At 45.7% G+C, this 20995-nt stretch overlaps 1 protein-coding gene across 3 annotated transcripts in view; it reads left to right on the forward strand.

Annotated features, from left to right (window-relative positions):
- The window catches only part of SNX25 (sorting nexin 25), a 93502-nt gene that overhangs the window by 12228 nt on the left and 60279 nt on the right, over positions 1-20995 (forward strand). For 2 of the 3 annotated variants that reach the window (XM_053256496.1, XM_053256495.1), the window contains exons 4-5: positions 14008-14180; positions 14978-15164. In XM_053256496.1, the coding sequence (XP_053112471.1) occupies positions 14008-14180; positions 14978-15164 (360 nt within the window). Of the gene's footprint in view, positions 1-9509; positions 9581-14007; positions 14181-14977; positions 15165-20995 lie in introns of those variants that run through there. The other variant, XM_053256497.1, reaches the window with a different exon arrangement.

Genomic DNA, 20995 nt, shown 5'->3' on the forward strand with positions numbered 1-20995 from the left:
AACTAAGTTGTAGGATGGCTGTAGTACTGCTTGCACCATTCTTTTTAAATAGTGTTTGGAATACATTCATTTTTAATACATCTAGTAGATAAGTGAAAACATGAGAAAATTTTTCTTTGTAGATAGCAATCTCAAGGCCTATCAAACGTATTCAGGTACAGTAAAAACAGCTGAAATATCTGGATTGCTAACTAGGCTGTCTCCCTTGGCAAATTTTACCATTTTTGTCTACAAGTTCTTCATGGTCTCTGTGCAGTTGCACTTGTAAGATCTATGCCCATGCAGAGTATCATCTCGGAAACTTCTAGAGTTGTACTATCTGAGTAGTGTTGGTCAGCCATCCCTTCAGGTGGGCAGTCCCAGGACTGTACACATCCCTTGAGGGGTGGACAAACACTTTCATGTCCATTCCCACCCACCACCATTGCCTCAGCAGCTTTGAATGTTCTCAGTACTTTTCAGCTTTTGGGATTTTTTGTTGTTGTTGGGGGGTGTCTTTTATCACTTAGCATTTCATTAGAGCACTTCAGAATATTTGTTTATGTGCTGCTCTGCGTTTGCTGACTTTTCTCCACAGCAAACAAACTTAGTCTGGTTGGCATTGTGTGGTATCGTGTGGCTCATTCAAACAGCCCTGTGTTTGCAGGGGGGAAATTGCTACCTGCCTTGGATTTACCTGGCGAGCTTCCAGGAGCAGAGTGTCTTCCTTTGGCAGTGGGCTCTTCAGACCTTTGACACCATGTCTAAAGCCAGCCAATAATCTATCATGTTCTGTACCAGTCAGCCAGTGCTTGCTACCTTGTTGGGTTCTCTGGCTGCACTTCTGTACAGACCTCAGTAGTGCGCTCTACCTCAAAATTGATCTTTTTGCATTTCATAAAAAAAAAAATCCTAACAGATCAAACCTGTTTCAATCTGACAGCAATTCAAAGGAAGAGATGTTAAGGCCATATCTTGTCCCTTGAGGGTGGGTGTTGGTGGTTTTTTTTTTTTTTTTTTTTGCAGTTTCTTGCAAATGTGTGGAATACTTGGTGGAAATGTGTGGAAAATGTCTTTCAGATTTATCACATGCACTGTCAAGATGATGAACAACTCGAATGGCTTCAAGAGCTTTTTCCCCCTGAAAGCCTGCAGTTAGAGAAATAGAAGGATAAAATGAATGCTTTCCCAAGTTTTTCTTATATTCCTGTACACAATGGGCTTTAAAAAAAATTGTCCGACTTTTTAAATTGCCCTTTCTAAACAAATCCTTAGTATAGAAAGTCTTAATGCAATTTGTGATGTGCTTCTTTGTCTCTGTGTATCAGCTTGATGATGATGATGATGATAATGATAAACTTTGTTAGCCACCCCATAACAAATTGTTTTCTGGGTGACTCACAACACAACATTGGAACATCGAGTAAAAACACATAAAATTGCAACCCAACCCCCCCCCAAAATACCAAAAAAGTAAAAAAAATAAATTGAAACTTTTAAAAAGTCAGTTTAAAAATCTGATTTAAAAATTAAATTTAAAAGTCCTGAGTGAACAGGACTTTTTAATGTGTGTGCATAATTTCAGTTTGTCGAATGGGGAGGGTGGAGACGCCAAGATAGGAAGGGATCAGATTGATAGAGCCCTCTACTTTTCCAGAAAAAAATAAATGCCCCTTCTTGCTGACTTGAACCCCCAAACTGCTGTGAACTATGGTTGCATGCCCTCATGCTGCCTTTGTGCCTTTGGGAAAAATCTCTGACAACAGAGGGCAGTGTGCAGGATCAGAGAATGTTGCTTGAGGGGATATGAGTAGGGATGTGCCCAAAGCACGTCTCGAAACCCAGTTCGAGCACTTTTTGGGAAATTAGAAAGTGAACTTTAAGAAAAAGGAGAACAAGTGCTCACCTGCTCTCTGTTGCCCCTTCCACAGCGGTGCGTGTTCCAAAAAGCCGAGTGCATTGTCAGCACACACGTGGCACCTTCATGTGTGCCACCGCTTGCATAATTTCCCTGGAAGTGCTCGAACCGCGCTTCAGGCACATTCCTAGATATGAGTGGACTTTGGCTTCATAATGAGCCTTTCAGAAACCAGTTTAGGGGCTTGGTTAGCTAGTCACGCTCACCTGGCCTCTTCCCCAAACCTGTTATCTGGGGCGGCAGGGGGGAGGTTTGCTTAAGCTTCAGGGAAAGCATGATCTGTGCTCCCTTTCTTTAAACTCATTCCTACCTCCTAATGATTGGGGGCACGGAGGTTGAACACATTGGCCTTCCACTACTGTCAAAGCAATTGTTGAGAGGGAGGAATTGAGCTCAAAGGAAATATACGCTCTTTCTCTGAACTCAATTCCCCCTCATCAGTTTGTTGAAGGAGGAAAGGAGGGGGTGTCTTTGCTTCTTTTCCTTCCCCCTTCAATTCCTTGCAGGCTCCCTTGGATCTGCCTATTCTTTAAAAACATTTGTTACGCAGTAGTTTTGTGTATAATTCAATTGGTACTAGGAGCCGCAGCCCTCCTGACCTTTGGTAATGTTGGAGAGTATTGCTGCTGTGTTGGAATTATATCACAGAGAATTCAAAAACAAAACGAAGAACAGGAATCTACTGGCTGAAAGTTCATAATTTTTTAAACTTTATTTTAAAAAAATGATATACTACTCTTGGGGAAGCTCACAGAATTGTAAAAAAGATATGGATAATTGTAATAAGATATAAAAAGATATAGCTAACATAACATATAAGACAATAAAATCAGTGCAGAGCAATACAAGAACAACCAGATTAAAACAAGCTAGCTGAATGCCTGGGAAAATGAAAAACTCTGCCTGATGCTGAAAGGACATCAAATTTGGTGTAGGTAAGCCTCACATAGTAACATAGGAAGATACTTTATAGAGAGACCATTTGTTCATCTGGCTCAGTATTGTCTACACAGACTGGCAGCAGCTTTTCCAAGGTTGCAGGCAGGAGTCTCTCTCAGCCCTATCTTGGAGGTGCCAGGGAGAGAACATGGAGCCATCTGTATGCAGATGCTCTTCCCAGAGTAGCCCCATCCCCTAAGGTCTACCCGGCCTCTTCCCCTGCCGACGGGTAGACCGGGCCTCCGGCGGAACTCCCAGTCGTCCTTTGCGGCACGCGCGTGCCCAAGGCCCCAGTTGGAGCCGAGACTTTGCCGAGACAGGAGCTCTGTTTGCGAGCTCCTCTCTTTTTTGGAAAAACGTGGTGAGGACTCGGGCGGGCGGCTGGGAGGGAGGGAGAGCGGGCGACGGCGGCAGTAGTTTACTTTTGGCCCTAATCCGCTCGCGGGGGGGGGGGGGGGGCGGCTGGTTTCCAGCGCCCCAATTACACAGTAAAATATGGGCGCTGGAGGGGGCAAAGAGGCGGGAGGGGTAAGTAAGCCCTCCCCGCCCTAAAAGAAAGCCCCCCCTTTGGTGCCGGTCCGGACTGCTCCGGACCAGGCACATCCCTAGATTCCATATGTAGGGCACCATGAAAAAGCCCTTTAGAAGCCAGGTGAACACAGGAGACCCTCAGATTACTGACCTACTTCTTGGAGAGGCTCCTGTGGGAAGAGGTAGTCGTTCAGACCCAAGCCATTTATGCGGTGCAGAGCCAGTGTGGTGTAGTGTTTAGAGTGTTGGACTAGGACTGGGGAGACCTGAGTTCAAATCCCCATTCAGCCATGAAACTCACTGGGTGACTGGGCCAGTAATGTATCTCTCAGCCTAACCCACCTCACAGGGTTGTTGTGAGGATAAACATAGCCATGTACACCGCTCTGGGCTCCTTGGAGAGGAAGAGTGGGGTATAAATGAGATACACAAGATAATTGGGGAAGGAATTGGTTACTGACTAGACTGAATGATTCTTTTGAGTTTCACATTGAAAATACTGATAACTTCCCCACTAAATGCAACCCTTAAGAGTTACATGTTTGGCAAAGGATGAACATGAAAAATAAAGATGAAAAAAACTGACTGACATCTGGACTTCAATTGCTCTGGCACTGTGGGAAGGGATAAATTCCACCAATCTCTCTCTCCCCCTTGGACGCCTACTGAACTTACTGAAAATATGTCCCTGAAGTTGATTATTCATCCAGGACATATTTTCAGGAGTCACAGGAAACATCAGAGGGAAGAAGAGATGGGTGGAAATCACCCCTTCCCATAGTGCCAGTACAGAGTTAGTCTGAATATCAGCCACTAGTAGTCTTGAAACTAGGGATGAGCCCGAAGTGTTCGGGCGCCTCTTTGGAGGCTTCAGTTCCCTGGCACCGAAACATTTCAGCGTAGAGCAAGGGGTTCCCTTAAGGGGAGGCGAGCAAGTCCTACCTGCCTGTCTGCTGGCCTGCTGTGGCACTGTTGAAGCAGAAATACTTCCATGCAAGCAGCAGCTTGTGATGCTTTCCCTTTTAAAATGGAATGCGTCCCCCGGCATCTTCACGTAAATGGCATCAACACCGACGCCATTTACGTGCCGCCGCCACACGAGTGATGCCAGGGCACGCATCCCATCACTGTGCCGCGGCATTCTAAAGGGGCAAGCATCACAAGCTGCCGCTTGCATGGAAGTATTTCTGCTTCAAAAGCGGTGGGTGCTTGGAGGACGGGCAGGTAGGACCTGCCCGCCTCCCCTTAAGAGAACCCCTTACAACCCTTGGATGTGCACTGAAGCATTTCAGTGCACATCCCTACTTGAAACCTTGTTGATTGTGTATGATGCGATTCCTTGAATATTAGCAGGATGTGAACATGTTCCGTTGTTGAAGTAGTTTCCAGTGCATCACGGTGGTAACAATTATAGTTAATGCTGAATGAGTGGCAATTTATGGGTAGCTTCTTCTTTGTTCATGCATGTGAATTACTGTCTCCTTCATATACAACACTAGGTAATATAGTTTGTATCCTTTTCTGTGGAGGTATTATAGCTGTATTGCTAGTTCTTCATCCCTTTCTCACGATCCAGAGAAAGGATTCCACGCTGCAGGGGAGGAAGCCTTAAAATGCTTACTTCCGTTGTAGATGATCCAGCAGCCGCCGGGACTGGCAGACAGTCAGCAAAATTGGGTTAAGGGAGTACTTGCTTTCTTAACCCTGTTTAAGAGGGTGGCTGGCTTGGTGGGTTTGCTGCTGAGGCATTGCTGGGATTGGGCATGATCCCGGCAGTTCTTCTAAGTGGTCTCTGGCCATCACACAGATGGGCTTCCACGCAGTGCGAGAAGCATCCGGAACCCTCACAAGCTGATCTTTCTTTCTGTCTTTCTGCTTAGTAGAGATAGATAGGCTCCACCCCCATACACCTTCGTCACCTGATCCTCACCCCTCTCCTCAGTTCTCTTTTGTTCGACTAAGGAGAGACATCTTCGGATACCTCACTGGTTTATTCTGTCAGGATTTATGATTTAAAGTTTATTCTTTCTGCTCTATCAATACTCTGGTTATACTTCTTCCTTTATCATTTTGCATGTTTTTATTTTATTCAGTTTAGTGTCCCCATTTTGCTTCACGTTCCTCTTACTGAAGCGAATGCTGAGGGGCCTTAAAACACTGTATGGCCTGTAGGTTGGCCTTTAAACACTGTCAACAGTGCAGATCAGCCTTTCCCTCCTCAGACAGACATTATTTGTGTTTGTTCTGTCTGGGGGAATCTCACGTTACTGCCTCCTGCCCACACTGTCAGAAATTTCCCAAACAGGCAAGGAGGAACAGGGCATCTCAACTTCACTTATATTTGTGGGAGTGTGCCTTGTCGGCTGAAGTCATGGAACCGTCTAACAGTGGATCTGCTCTTAGCCATACCGAGCGGGCTGTGTCGGCTGTGGCAGTAGCTCAGCCACTGGGATGGCCTGGGACTCCCTCTGCCTCCATTATACTGGGTCTTGACATGGTGCTACAAAAAGCCCCTGAGGTGACTCAGGCGCCCTGTGCCATCCCGGCTGCGACATCGACCCCTGCTGGCACCTCTGGTGTTACTGCAGCCCCGGAAAAACATAAGAAAAAGAAAGAAAAGGCAAGGGCTACCTCGGCTCCCAAAGCAAAAATGACGCCTGCTGTGAAGGGCCAAGTGTCGGCAGACGCGCATGCACCAACCGCTGCCATGCCAATACTCTCCGAGCCTTCTACAGAGCCAGCCAAAAAGAAGCACAGCAAACCTGGTCGAGACCGTCCAGAACCAGAGCAACAGCCTGCCACTCAATGGTGGGAAGTACCTTCTATGTCTGAGAGTGCGAGGGGGGAGGGCAGTCAGCGAAGCCCCTTTCCTCCTATCCCGGAATACAGAGAGTTTCCCGTCGGGATCGGAGTGCTCACGTCGGCACCGCTCCTGCCTATGAGTCCAATTTCTCTGAGTCAGGATCAGAGCGCTGGCATTTTGCTTACTCTGAGGAGGACTGTAGTCCTGATGTTTATGTGCCCAGAGCAAACACATACTCTCCATACCACTCAATAAAATACTACCCAACATATCACTATGATTTCATTGATGAGAATGACCCTGAGGCTGAATATATAGATCGCAATGGCAGCTCCTATCGAGACCGGGACTATAGAAATGGGGGCTATAGGGAGCAATCCAGGACACCAAGGAAAAGTTATGGTTCTGGCTCTGAATCTCCCTACCAATATGAGGGTAGGTTGTCCTCCCATCTTAGAAGGGAATCTCCTCCATACAAGAGAAGACGTTACTCTTCCTGTGAAGTGGCAGATGCTGTAGCCTCCCAAGTTCAGTTCCGCTCAGACCACCTCGCCTTGACCAATGACTATTCTCGGGATGCTCCAACTGTCCCTGCTCAGCATGAGAGCGCACCTGCTGTATTGCCGATTGCAGGCAAAAGGACTGAACATGCTCCAAATTCAACTCAGCCTTTGGGGATGGTTACTGATTTGTCCTTGGACCTGGTATGTCCGGTCCCACCAGAAAAGATTCTAGAATCCACAGACTCTTCAAGTAACTCTCAACCAGACTTAAATACCTCCTCCTCGAGTCAAGGTGCCCCTGACTCAAAGCGTGACTGGCTGAAGGAGTCATCAGATCCCTCTTCTCCACCTGGAGACTATAGGACCTTTCTTACCTACATGTTCAAGATGGCTAGCACCCTTGGCATCCAGATACAAGAAGTACCTAAGCCATCCACTAACCCTTTGTTTGATGTTTTAGAAGAGGGTTGATCTCAATTCATAGCAATCCTCATAAATCAAGCTCTATTAGACATCGCCCATAGTTTTGGGGGAAAACCGTCTTCTGTCCAGGCAGTCTCTCGGAAGGTGGAGAATCTGTACAAGATTCGAGCCGAAGACTCTGCGTTCTTGCATAAACATCCAATACTGAACTCTATTATAATAGAAGCGGCACAAACAAAATCTAAAAATAAGCTCCTGTCTACGCCAGTTGATGGGGAGGGCCGCAGATTGGATGCCATGGGCAAACAGGTTTACTCAGGTGCTGCGATGCAGATTAAAATGGCAAAATATCAAGCTTGCATGTCCAGATATAATCATCTCTTATGGGAGAGACTTTCAGAGCTTCTGGGGTCCCTCCAATCGCCACAGAATGAGGCGACCATCTCTTTGCAGAAGGAGGGTTACAGCTCCTCCATACTTCCAAACATTTGACAGACTCTGCTGCCAGGTCTCTCACCACATCGATTTCTCTGCGTTGTCATGCCATGCTTCGATCGTCTGGCTTGTAGGGATGTGCCTGGACCAGTCCGGAGGCCATTCTAAAGGCCTCCGGACCGGTCTGGACCTGGGTGGTTCGGTTCAGGTCGGGGGGGTTGCTTTAAGAGCGGGAGGAGGGTTTTCTTACTCCTCCCGCCGCTTTCCTGCTCTGGCGCCTGTAATCTTAGTAGTAATTGGGGCGGCAGGATACCTCCCTGCCGCCCCTTCCCGCTATGAAAAGCTCCCAGGAGTCCTCTGCGCGCACGCAAATGCGCCAACACTGGGGGTTTCCAGAAGTCGACCTTTTCACCAGCAAGGACAAATGTCAGTGTCGCTACTTCCACTCCAGAGCAGGCGTCGATGTAGGTTCTCTGGGCGATGCCTTTGCGTCAACATGGTTGGGGAAGCTACTGTATCTTTTTTCTCCGATTCCCCTTCTACCACGTGTTCTCCCAAAGCTGGACCTGGAGCAGGCAGATTGCATCCTGATAGCCCCTTGGTGGCCACACCGTCCATGGTTCCCATGCCTTCTGAGCATCTCGGTGGGTCGCTTCTTACATCTTCCTCTCAGCCCGAGCCTGTTGACGTTACAAGACGGTCAAATTCTCCATCCCGACATACAAACGTTGCAGCTGACGGCATGGAGAATATGGCTGTCTGGTCATAGCCGTCTACGTTGAGATCGTATGCAGGAAAATGGAAGCTCTTTTCAACATTCACAGCTCAGCAAGGATTACCTGACCCTGCACATGCAGAACTTCCAGTAATCCTCGCATATCTACTGGAGTTGAAGAAGTCGGGACTCTCTGTGTCCTTGGTCAGGGTCCATTGGGCGGCTATTTTAGCCAACCAGGAGATGGCCGACCATAGCCCCTCCTTGTTCATCTTGAAGGAGGTTAAGAGATTCTAAAAAGGTCTTGCTCACCTGCACCCTGATGCACCCTCGACAGCACCCTCCTGGGACCTGCAGTGTGTGCTCATGACTCTTATGGGTAAACCTTTGAGCCGATGGCGACCTGTGACATTAGACTACTGACTCTTAAAATGGTCTTCCTGGTCGCTATCACCTCGGCCAGGAGGGTGGGAGAACTAAGAGCTTTACGATATGATCCACCATTCCTCCTATTTCAGAAGGAGAAGGTTGTGTTACGAGTTGACGTTTCATTCCTTCCTAAGGTTGTGTCTTCCTTTCACAGATCCCAACCTATGTCATTGCCTGTGTTCTTTCCCAATCAGCCTTGGATTGGGAAATTCCCAATCAGCCTTGGAACATAGGTGGCATACGCTGGATGTCAGGAGAGCTCTGGCCACAGAAGTCTATCACTGGAATCGATCTGCCAGGCAGCTACTTGGGCATTGCCTTCGTCGTTCATAAAGCATTGTGCTTTAGATGTTAGAGCTCACAAGGATGCTTCTTTTGGGAAGTCAGTTTTACAGGCTGTATTTTATTAACTGTTCCACTCCCATATGTCTTGAGGTTACATGATCTGTTGGCTGCTTCTTCTAATGTTGAGTTCAATAAAATTGTGTCTTTGTTGACACATGCCTCTTTCCTTTGACTGTCCAGTTGGTTTTTGGGAGTACCTCGATGTCCCTGGCTCTGCCCCTCCTTCATGGTTTTAGAGCTTGCTTATGCACCCATCTGTGTGATGGACACTTAAAAGAACTGCAGGTTGCTTACCTGTAGCTGGAGTTCTTCTTGTGGTAATCTGTCCAGTCACACACCAACCCAGCCTGCCCCGCTGCAGAGCCTGGATTGGCGGACTCTAGAACTGAGGAGAGGGGTGAGGGTCAGGTGACTAAGGTGTATGGGGGTGGAGCCTATCTATACTAAGCAGAAAGATAGAAAGAAAGATCAGCTTGTGAGGGTTCTGGAAGCTTCTCTCACTGCATGGAAGCCCATCTGTGTGACTGGACTGTTGACCACAAGAAGAACTCCAGTTACAGGTAAGCAACCTGTGGTTCTCACACATGGGCAAGACCAGGCTTGGCTTTGTTAGCCTGGTTTTGCCTGCGCGTGAGCACAGCCTCTTTATATTTTAAAGGCATTGTGGCACAACTGAGGGCATGATACCTTCCCCAGAGTGAATATATCTGAAGCAGGCTTCAATATCCTTAGTCCATTGATCACGTTTGCTGATTTCAGTAGCTGCTTCTACAGTAATATACCAGATGTCTAAGCAAAAACCTTTAATAATAGCCATCTTGATATGCCTCATTCATATGAACCTTGATGCAGCAGGAAATGCATTCCTAAAATAATAAACACACACATTTAGTAGCTTAAAAGTAATAATAAATACATCATGCCATCCAATCCTATGTATGTTTGTGTGAAAATACGTCCCACTGAGCTCCATGGAGCTTTCTTCCAAGTAAATGTGTATAGGATTGCAGCCTGTGATTCTATGCAAGTACAGGACAACTAGCATTCTTTAGCAGTCCTATACCAGTTTAAAAACTACAACAATAATAAAGCAGTGTTGCCATAACAATGGAACATCAGCGTGGTATAGTGGTTAGTGCTGGACTAGGACCAGGGAGACCCGAGTTCAAATCCCCATTCAGCCATGATACTAGCTGGGTGACTCTGGGCCAGTCACTTCTCTCTCAGCCTAACCTACTTCACAGGGTTGTTGTGAGGAGAAACTTAAGAATGTAGTATACCGACCGCTCTGGGCTCCTTGGAGGAAGAGCTGGATATGAAATGTAATAAATAAATAAATGTTGCATTAGTGTTTGAAATATCCAGAGAAAACCTCAACTTTCCAGGGTTTCTTTGGCATAACTAGTTATCCCACACAGAACTAGGATAATAGTGTGTTTGAACTCATAAGATGGAAATGTATTTAAAATGAAGTTGATGCAATCTTGCTTGGCTTGGTTCTGGTGCTTTAGGAAATGCTGTACTTTCTCTCCAGTGCCCTTATCTTCCTATTTGTTGTTTGCTTACTAAAATGTCTATTAGTACCTATCACAGCTATGTGAGGTACTTTCTTGCAATCTATTTTACTGTGAGAGCTGCAGAAAACAGCAGCTTATTATTTTCAAATAACCAGAAAGAGAAGCCTATCCAGTATATGCATGCCTTAAGCATATACGCATGTGCTGGAAATATCGTGCAGGCTGACTGGAAGTGAAAAGAAGCCCTGGATCTTTTTATAGAACACTTGCAAAGCAGAACTCACACTGATGCTGCAGGCTCCCTTGCAGGATGGTGGTATTTAACAAGAGGATCAGAAATGAAAACCATCTATTCTGTTGCTGGAAGAAAAGTTAGCTAACATACAGAGCAACAAACAACACGTGGAAGGATGTTGTGCTAGAGCAAAGCTGTTCAGCTTGCTAGCTGCTCTCTGTCTGGAACTTGCATTTCAGACTAGTGTTATGTGACTGCAGCACATCTCATTTGTTTTAATGGGAACCTTTGCACAAGAGCGCTATAGTGTAGTTCCACAAGTCCCCATGTCTTGGTGCAACTAAGCTATCCTTTTTTGCTATCCCTGCATGTGGTTCATTGCTCTGGGTGTCAGCCCTTGTTTTTTAATCAATGTTTTTCTGTGGAAATTTTGTAACATAGGTCCCGGAGTTGTTAAAAAAATAAGTTTTCATGTACTTGCTATCTTGTGAAAGGCAGCATTTGCCGCAGTTAAACTATTCCTTTCTTATAGAAGGGGCATAGTTTTGAGAAATCCTTCAAAGTATTTTAAAAACCTAAACACTGTTCTCTCTAATTTTTTTCATCTGTGTGCGGAATGAGTTTTGTTCTGGGCGGCAGTATTAAGGCAGTGTGCGCACACATGCATTCAGAGTGGGGCCTTTCTGATTCAACCTGAGCGGGATCTCAGATTTACTGAGTGGACATCAAAAAAACTTGTGAGCGTGTGCACACCTTAGCGGGAACACTGAACCTAAAGTAAAGGTAAAGTGTGCCATCAAGTTGGTGTCGACTCCAAGCGACCACAGAGCTCTGTGGTTGACTTTGGTACAGAGTAATAGTACTCTGAGGGGTGAGACTGAAGCAGAAAGAATAGAATGGGTTGGAGGTTGGCTAACTGGTTGAACACAACAATGAACAGGTTGAACCTGCCACACATTAAGATCATATAATCCCTTTGACCACATTATCATACTCTGCATAGTAAAGATGGACTTTCCCCATCTTTGCAATGTGTGCTTAATGTGCAAAATAGGGATTCTGTGCTTGGAAAGTGAAATAGGTGTTACCATTTTAAAATTTAATTCACGTTTACTTTCTCACCTTTAACAGACAACAAAAATAAAAGCGCAACCAGTTTGCACACATGCAAATATATGGAATTCTAGATTAATCAATGTATAATACGGTTAGAATGTACCTGTATCATAGAGATATGAAGCTGCCTCATCTGAATTTTACTCTTGGTCCCTATAGCCAATATTGCCTAGTGTAATCAGCGACAGCTCCCTCCAAGGCACAGGGGCCTTTCCCAACCCTGCTGCCCAGATCCTTTCACTGAAAATGTGCATGTGGAGTATGTGCTCTTCCCCACAGCACCACCTCAAAGGTTCAGGTCCTGCCACCAGACTGCCAGCATGGGGAAGGTGGGGACTCAGTGCATTTACTCACATGGGTTCCGTTCCTTGCCTACTATCGCAAGTAATGAGGCATTATTGCAATGGAGAAAGGGGGATTAGGTTCCAAAATGGAGGGAAAATGGGGTGGGGAGGCAAATGTAGTATGCTTCGTGGGGTCTGCATGTGCCCATGAATCCCCCCATTGTGCTCAGGAATGCCCCAAATGCCCCCCCAAACCATGAAAAATCATGGGGGAAAGTGCATTTTAAAAAAAGCACCACAAAATGGATCCCACAGACAAAATGATGAGCAGAAATGATCTCCGTGGTCTCTTCCGGTCCTCTAGGAACTGTAGATACATGGGTTTTAACCCTTTCATATCCGCGGATATTGAAAACGGGTGTCAATGAGACACCCTGCGAATACACAGAACTGCAAATAGCAACGTTCTCTTGTATTTATTTTATCAATACGTTGTAACCTGGGGGTCCTTATGTACAAACTGAGGTATGTGGATAAAACCAAACTGCCTCGCTACAACAGTTGGTTAAATTTCATATTTTAAATCAGTTTTTTAGAGGACGGGTTATTAGATTTGTACTTCTACAGCCTGAATATTTCTTATCTTTGTACACCCAGCTCATGATTTTCTGCCATTTCCTCCTCCTACCCTCTCAGATTGTTAGCTTTGAGACATATGTCTCATATTTAACTAGTTTGCAACCACCTTCTGTACTGCAAGAAATAGCTCTGTTTCTTTCAGTTTTGAGTGTCTTGTATCTAAGCCTGGATCTTGAATGATTATATTCAACATTAAAACATTACAGAATTTGAGTGAGAACTGCTTAATTAATCTGCTGCTTAGGAGATGAAGAGCCAGAGTGGCCTACTATGTTGGTGTGTTGGACTAGGACTGGGAAGACCTGGGTTCAGATTTTCATTCAGCTATGAAAATTACTTGGGTGCTTTCCAGATTAGCTGCTCAGCAGTGGCAAAATGCTTCCATTCAGGCAAATTGCATTCAAAATGTAAATAGCAAACTGCTCAGCAGGGGGAGCAGGCATGCGAAAACTAACAACCCCCCCAAACAGCAACTTTTTAATGCCGGATATACAACATTATGGCACTATATCGCAGCGATTAAACTTGAAACAAGGCATTGGAAATATGAATGGCGCCCTGCCGTTCACGTAGGGACTGCAGTGTCACAACACAGGAACTGTGGAAGCACATTTCAGAGATACACCGTGGCCCCATTGCAGGGTCTAATCTGGAAAGCACCCTGGGTGACCCTGCACCCCCCAGCCTAATTCAATTCACAGGGTTGTTGTGAAGATAAAATGCAGGGGGCAGGGAGACACATACAATGTATGCCACCCTAAGCTCTTTGAAGGAAGGGTGGGATATAAATTTAGTTTAAAAGAAAGAAAAACATGTGAATAAGTTAAATAGTTGTAGGAAAAAGCTTAGTAAATTCCATAGAAGAGCTCTGTATCGGCAACATTATGGTTGTTATGTGTTTGGGTCAAAATGAAAACAAGGATGACGTCTTAAAAAACAATGTTTTTTCTAAATGTGTGGTGGCAATATTTAAAGTTCTGTTTGGTTTTGCTAAGCTTTATAAGGAAGGAGATGAGGAATTGCTGTGGATGAAATATCCAGTTATGTCCTCCTGCATTTTCAAAATATGCACTGCACGCATCATATTTTCAACAGAAGTGATGCTTTTTCACACTGTGTGTGCCTATGGGTCTGATTTCTTTAAGCTAAAGTGACTAGAAGATGTACTGGAATTGAATTTCTGCTACTCTTTCTAGACTGGAAGAGCAGCCACGGCCATTTTTACTGCATCCGTGTTTGAGGGACTCTGATGAAGAAGTAAGATTCCTGCAAGCATGTTCTCACATTCTGGTATATTGTCTCCTGCCCTCAAAAGATGCCCAGTCTCTTAGCTTGCGCATAGTCCTTGCAGAAATACTTGCATCAAAAGGTAATGACAAATAAGAGACGATCAAGCATTTGTATGCATTCGGTGCTCACAATTACATAACCAGTCTGTACACATACTACAACTGGCATTAAATGATGGGGTCAGGCTTTCTATATGATCTGCATGACCCTGTCTTGTACTAGTGCAAATACCATTATGCCATTGTAAGGATGTAGCGGGTGCTTGTTGCACAAGAAATTCACCTCTGTTCCAGACCAGAAATTACACTAGCTCAGCCTCTTGAACTGTCTCTTGCTCAAGTCCTTATGTATGCTAATAGGGAGCTTTGTGTTTAACATGTATCCGGATTGTTCCTTTTCTACTAGTGGTACTGCAGCAGTGCACCATTTCCTTAAAAAGTTCTTCTGTGGGTGCTTCTCATTATGTGTACAGACAGTGGTTTTTCCTGTTGAGCTGTTACTACCATGCAGAACTGGATTGTCCAAAAGTGTCCACTCGGTGGTGGACTCTGATGCCACTGTGTTTCCAGAAAGCAAGACCTTGTGACTTGTTAAAGCATAGGGGCATCAGCTTATCATATATTGGATTTTGTGAGATAATCCAGTCTGCATGCATTTCCTTTTTGGTGATGGCTACACAAGTCTCAGTATGATTACAGGTGTTTCTTTGGAGGGGTGTATGTGTGTGTCACCCAAGTCAATCCATAACATTTATGAAATGAATATTGAAGTATGGTCCATTTGTATTCAACATGTCATGCTGATCTTATAGTTTAATGATGCAGTTTTACCTGATAATATTTTTGTAGTTTTACATTTTGTCTGTTCTACCTTCAGTTCTGAAACCAATGGTGGAATTGCTGAGTGATCCTGACTACATCAACCAAATGTTACTTGTCCAGATGGAGTACAGAGAACAGGTGAATGAGCATCACAAGAGAGCCTACACATACGCCCCTTCTTATGAGGAGTTCATCAAGCTCATTAACAGCAGCTCTGATGTTGAATTCCTCAAGCAACTAAGGTATCCAATGCTTGTTTTTAGAACATTCATCCCAGAATATTTCTATTGGCATATATTGAGTCAGGATTAATGTCTACTACTGAAGAATGAAATAAGAGATACATTCCAGCATGTATGGTATACTTGTTGTCAGGGCTGAGCAATGTCCATAAGATTCTGTACAGGAACCAGGCCTATAAGTGTGTGTTCTCTGACCCCAGGTCCATTCATTCAGGAACTGGAGACTAGAGTATGAAAGGCAAGCAGCTCTTGCTTTGCTGACCACACAAGAGCAGGCCAGGCTCTTAGTATTTATACTTGTCTAACCAATCCAGAGGCCTCAACCACAGAAGATTATATTCTTATTTCCTTCTTGGCCTAAAGATGGGGTCTGAAGCCATACATCCTGAGTAGCTTGATAGGGTTATCTCCAGCCTTAGACAATGAGATTTCAGGTTTGAACTGTTTGATCCTTGGACACGTGTCCTCTGTTATGTAGTTCACGTGAGTATTCATGTCCCTCTTATAAGTATTTTTCATTAATTCATACCAACTATTAGCAACATGCCTCTGATCAGGCAATTCAGTTGCAAGTTTTACATAATTCTTTGATTGATTGCTTATCAATAAGGAGCCTTTGAGTAATATTTTTGTCAGCGGAAGTTATAATATAGAAGCGATATGTCACCGGATAATCCCATTTGGGGTTCTGCAGTTATAGTCCCCTCGGCTTCACTCATGACTGAGACAAAGAGGAAAGTTTCTGTAAACTGCCCAGGGATGGAAGTTTGGGACGGTGTACGGATGTCTTCTACCAAAGAAAACTACGGGGCTCTGTGAGCACCTGGAGTCGAAATCGACTTGATGGCACACTTTACCTTTACAGATATAATAAATAAATACATAAAATAAACATCTGGAGAAATGGTAGGTTGAAGAAAGATTTTGGGACAGATACAAGTAGCAGCAGATCTTTGGACTGTAGAATGAGATGTGAAGCAGGTGGAGGAAGGAGGAAATATCATTCATAGAAATTCAGGTAGTTCCAGATTGACAGAATGAACAACTGAGATGTTATTCCAGCAAAAAATCAGAACACACCTAAGCCCTTGTATCCCCAGGGAATTGCTATATTGGTTATATGACCTCCATTTGCTGACTAGTGAAACCAGGTGCAAATATACTGTAGCTTAGATAACTGCTGGATGGTTTCTGTGCTTGGATGGGTTCTGTGCTGATACATAAATATAAAATATATAGGCTTCTTAAGCTTGTGCTTTAAGGGATCTGGTTGATTATGTTTTCCAAACTGGATCTTCATTGTAGCTGATTTAAGTGGGAAATCTGGAAAAGTTTGAAGTCTGGAGAGATTTCTAAGTTGCTTCACTGATCTTGCAATCCTGAAGGTTTTGCGGCTTGTAAAATTGTGGGTTTGTTGGGTTCTTAGAACAGCTGTCAATTGATGGATTCTTAGTACTTGCATCATTTACTGGAGGCTGTTGGGTCATGATATGGCTAGGATTATTTATTTATTTATTCAATTTATATAACACCCTTCCTAAAATGGCTTAGGTCAGTTTACATTAAAATAAAAACCGCATAATAAAACAATTAGAACTTAAAAATTTAAACCAGATTAAAATTAAAACTAGATATCATTAAAAGCCAGGCTAATAAGATGGGTCTTTAAGGCTCTCTTGAAGGCCTCCAAGGAAGATAATCCTCATGTCCATGGGGAGTGCGTTCCACAACCTAGGAGTACAACTGAGAAAGCCTGATCCTAGGTCACCACGAGATGAACCGGTGGCGAGGAAGCCCTCTTCATGATCTTAATGAGTGGTGGGGATCTAATAGAGAGAGGCATTATCTTGGGTAACTCGGACCTAAGCCATTCAGGGCTTTCATGGTAATAACCAGCACCTTATACTCTGCCCGGAAACATATTGGCAGCCAGTGCAACTGTTTAAGAACAGGTATGATGTGGTCTCTCCAGGATACTCCAGAGACCAATCTGGCTGCTGCATTTTGGACTAACTAAAGTTTCTGAACTACGTACATTGCAATAGTCCAACCTGGAGGTTGCCAGCTTCTGTACCACTGTTTTCAGCACCAAATCCTCTGATGACCTCACCCAGCAGTTTCATGCAGATGTTAAAAAGCATTGGTGACAGAATGGAGGCCTGAGGGACTCTATATAGTAACTCCTGTTTTGAAGAGCAACTGTCACCAAGCACCACCATCTGAAATCTACCCAAGACATAGAAGCAGAACCACTATAAAACAGTGCCTCCTATCCCCAACACCCTCAGGAGATTCAGAAGGATACCATGGTTGGTGGTATTGAAAGCCACTGAGAGATCCAAAAGAACTAGCAGAGTCACAGTCCCTCTATCAATTCCCTGGTGAAGGTAATCTATTGGGCTGACCAAGGCCATCTCAATCCCATAGCCCACCCTAAAGCCATTTTGAAATGGGTCTTGATAATCAGTTTCCTCCAGGACCACTTGGAGCTGGTCAGCCACCACTCTCTCAATCTTCTTACTCATCCATGGGAAGTTGGAGACAGGCCTATAATTATCCATCACCAGGGAATTCAGAGTGGGCTTTTTAAGAAGTAATCTAAGCACTGCTTCCTCCAAACAAAGTGACATCCTGCCCTCTCTCAGTAAGGTATTAATGATATCAACTAGGCCAGCTCCAGCAACTTCCCTACAAGACAAAATCGGTCATGTTGGGCAAGGGTCCAAGGAACAGGTAGATACAAAGAACCGCTTCAAGCAGCTTGTCCACATCCTCAGGAGTCACAAACTGAAACTGATCCAATCTAATCTTGCAAGAGAGATTGCTGGATACCTCCTCTAACTGGCCCTGCAGAAATATTGGAATCCAAATCAGCCTGAATGCAAGAAATTTTATTTGCAAAGAAATAATTGAATGCGTCACAGTAAGACATTGTTTCTGAAAACAGATTTGAAGCAGAAGGGGCTTGAGTTAAAATCCCTAACAATCGGGAACAGCTTTGCTGGATGAGAACTTGCAGACACAATACACGCAGAATAAAATGGCTTCCTTGCTGCATGTTTTGCCACAGCATAGGCCTTCAAATGGGCTCTCTGTTGTGTCTTACCGAATTCAAGATGAAGAATCCTTTATTTGTGCTCAAGTCGTTTATCTTGCCGCTTGAGCTCCCGTAGCTCTTCTGTATACCATGGAACTAATTTTGAAGAGGACACTTAATGTCATCTCTTCAAAAAGAGAGGATGCTTAGGACTGATCGTATCTACAGCCCTGGTAAGCTCCCCATTCCAGGTATCCACTAGGGCACTGACAGAATCACTGTCAGAACCAGCTCCAAAACCCTCCAAGGCTCTTTGGAATCGTACTGGATCCAACAGCCTTCTCAGGTAGACCATTCTAATAAGTCCACCACCCCTTAAGGTATCACATTCACATCTGATACCAATCTTAACAGGAAGTGGTCCATCCGTGACAGTGGGGCAACTACAGGAGACCCCACCCATGGAACACCCCCTTGATCTAAACAAAAGACCAAATCCAGCATTTGACTAGCTCTAACTGCCTAGAGCCTGGAGTCAGCCATATATAAATTAAACAAATAATATAATATAATATAATGGTTAGGTGTAATCCTGTGTCCCTGTGCCCGTGTCTTTCTCGGCTGTTCTGGGCATGCGCGGAGCGCATGCCCAGAACGTCCGAGAAAGATACGGCCGCAGAGACACGGCGGCCATGTTGGAGAACGGCGGTCGAGGAATGGGCTACGGGGAGGACAGAGGCGGCTACGAGGGGACCGGGAGAGCAGAGGGGGCAGCGGGGATCCGGCTTCAGGGGAGAAACGGCCGCGGGGAGGCAAAGGGAGAAACTGCGGCAGGTCTGGCCTGCCCGCTGAAAAGGACAGAGGCGGCTGCGGGTCCGGCGGGTCGGCAGGCAGCACCCCGGCCGCGGGGAGAGGAGAGGCGGCAGCGGGTCTGGCCCGCTGAAAAAGGAGGTAGAGGAAGAAGCCGGGAGGCAGAGAGGTGGGGACACTGAAGTGCAGCTGGAGCCAGGAAAAGAAGGCAGCAGGAACAAAAAAGGAGCGAATGGGGGGCGGGGCGGGAAGAAGCAGAGAGGCAAGGCAGGGAAGCGAAGCGTGCGCTGCGCCTCCTCCTCGGAGCCTGGAGAAAAGGGGGGGGGGGAATTGGCGGAGCGCCTCCCGCCCAGGACCGCACATCGGCTCTCCTGCGCCACTCACCTCCCTAGAGCCGGTCACGGAGGTGCTGTACACCGTGAGGCTGGCCATGGTGCTGGGTTCGGAGCCGCTCCCTCTCTGCTCTGGCTGTACTGGATGGGAGAAAGGAAGGGAAGGGGTGGGGAGGAATCTGCTTACTTGCCAGCCCCGCCCAGCATGTGAGAAGGGAGGAGGAGAAAACTAGCACCCCCCCCGAGCCCGTTATTTAAATGGGCTTAAAAATACTAGTATAATATAATATAATATAACAACAACAACATGCGTAGGTCCTAGGTCTAATTGGGATATGCCCATAGTTTTCATGGATGCTATGAACTCTTGAGCTGCACCAGACAAACCAGTTGCAAAGTGGATACTGAAATCATCCAGCATCAAAAGCCTGAACAACCAATACTAACTTAACGACCATCTCCGTCAGCTCAGTTAGGGAGTCTGTTAGGCAGCGGGGTGGATGGTACACCATCAGAATCCCCAATCTATCCCGAGTTTCCCAACCTAAGGTGCACACACTCAATATAAGTCAACTCTCTCACAGAGATCCTGGTAAGGCAGGTGTTGTTCTTATAGACCACAGCCACTCCACCCCCACCCCGGCCCACTTTCCCCAACTTGCTCAGCAATAGAGTACCCTGGGGGAAGAAGTTGGATCCACACAGGATCACTAGCTTCCCCCAACCAGGTCTCTTGTTACATAAGTCAGGTTGGCTCCTTCTTCCACAAGTCGTGGATGATTTCGATCGTAAGAGCATAAGAACAGCCCTGTTAGATCAGGTCCTATGCCTATCTAGTCCAGCATTCTGTTTCGCTCCGTGGCCCACCAGATGCCCCTGGGAAGCCCACAGGCAAGAGCTGAGGGCATGCCCTCTCGCCTACTGTTACTCCTCTGCAACTGGTATTTAGAAGCTTCATGCCTCTGAGGCTGGAGGTTCATAATAGTTCATAGCAGTCAAAGCTTATTTTGAACCAATCTGGCATTACAGAGGAGCATGGTTAGGTTCAGTGAGGAGTTGGAACTATTCCCCGAGGCGTGAGCGCTGACAGGGCAGCTGGAAGGGGAAACAGTAATTAAATTACTGGACTTGCTTTACCTGTAATGGCATGCTGGCCTACCAATGTTTGATCCTCTATTCCCCGCCACTACTGAAATAGCCACCCCAGTCTCATCGAATGCACCCCCTGTCCCATCCTTAACAAGAGAACCCACACACATCTCCATTAGCAGCCTGGCAGAAACCACTGAAACAAAAAAACTAAAACTGGAGTACCTTGAGCATAACTTTCCCTCAGATGCCAGTCTCCTTCTGGCAGCTGGCCTACCAATGCTCATGCCAGTGGCTACACCAGTGGCTGTGCCTCTGGCTTACCTCACTCTTTTCTTGCCAAACTCCCTGGACCCCGTCTCTCACATGAACTCTGGAGCCTGGCTAATGAAACTTCCCTCCATGCAGGCAGCTTGTCGGGGCAATCAGGACCGTGGTTCAAGTTGACAGAAGGAATTCCAGCAGTTGATCTTCTCTGCTGGTCAAGGCCAAAGGGAGGAGGCAGGGCTGTCTTGGCAAATCTCCTGGCTCAGGCCAGGGAGAAGAAGTCCCTGGAAGAAGAG

This window comes from Hemicordylus capensis, chromosome 5 (genome assembly GCF_027244095.1).
Source record: "Hemicordylus capensis ecotype Gifberg chromosome 5, rHemCap1.1.pri, whole genome shotgun sequence".
In the NCBI taxonomy this organism is placed as follows: Eukaryota; Metazoa; Chordata; class Lepidosauria; order Squamata; family Cordylidae; genus Hemicordylus; species Hemicordylus capensis.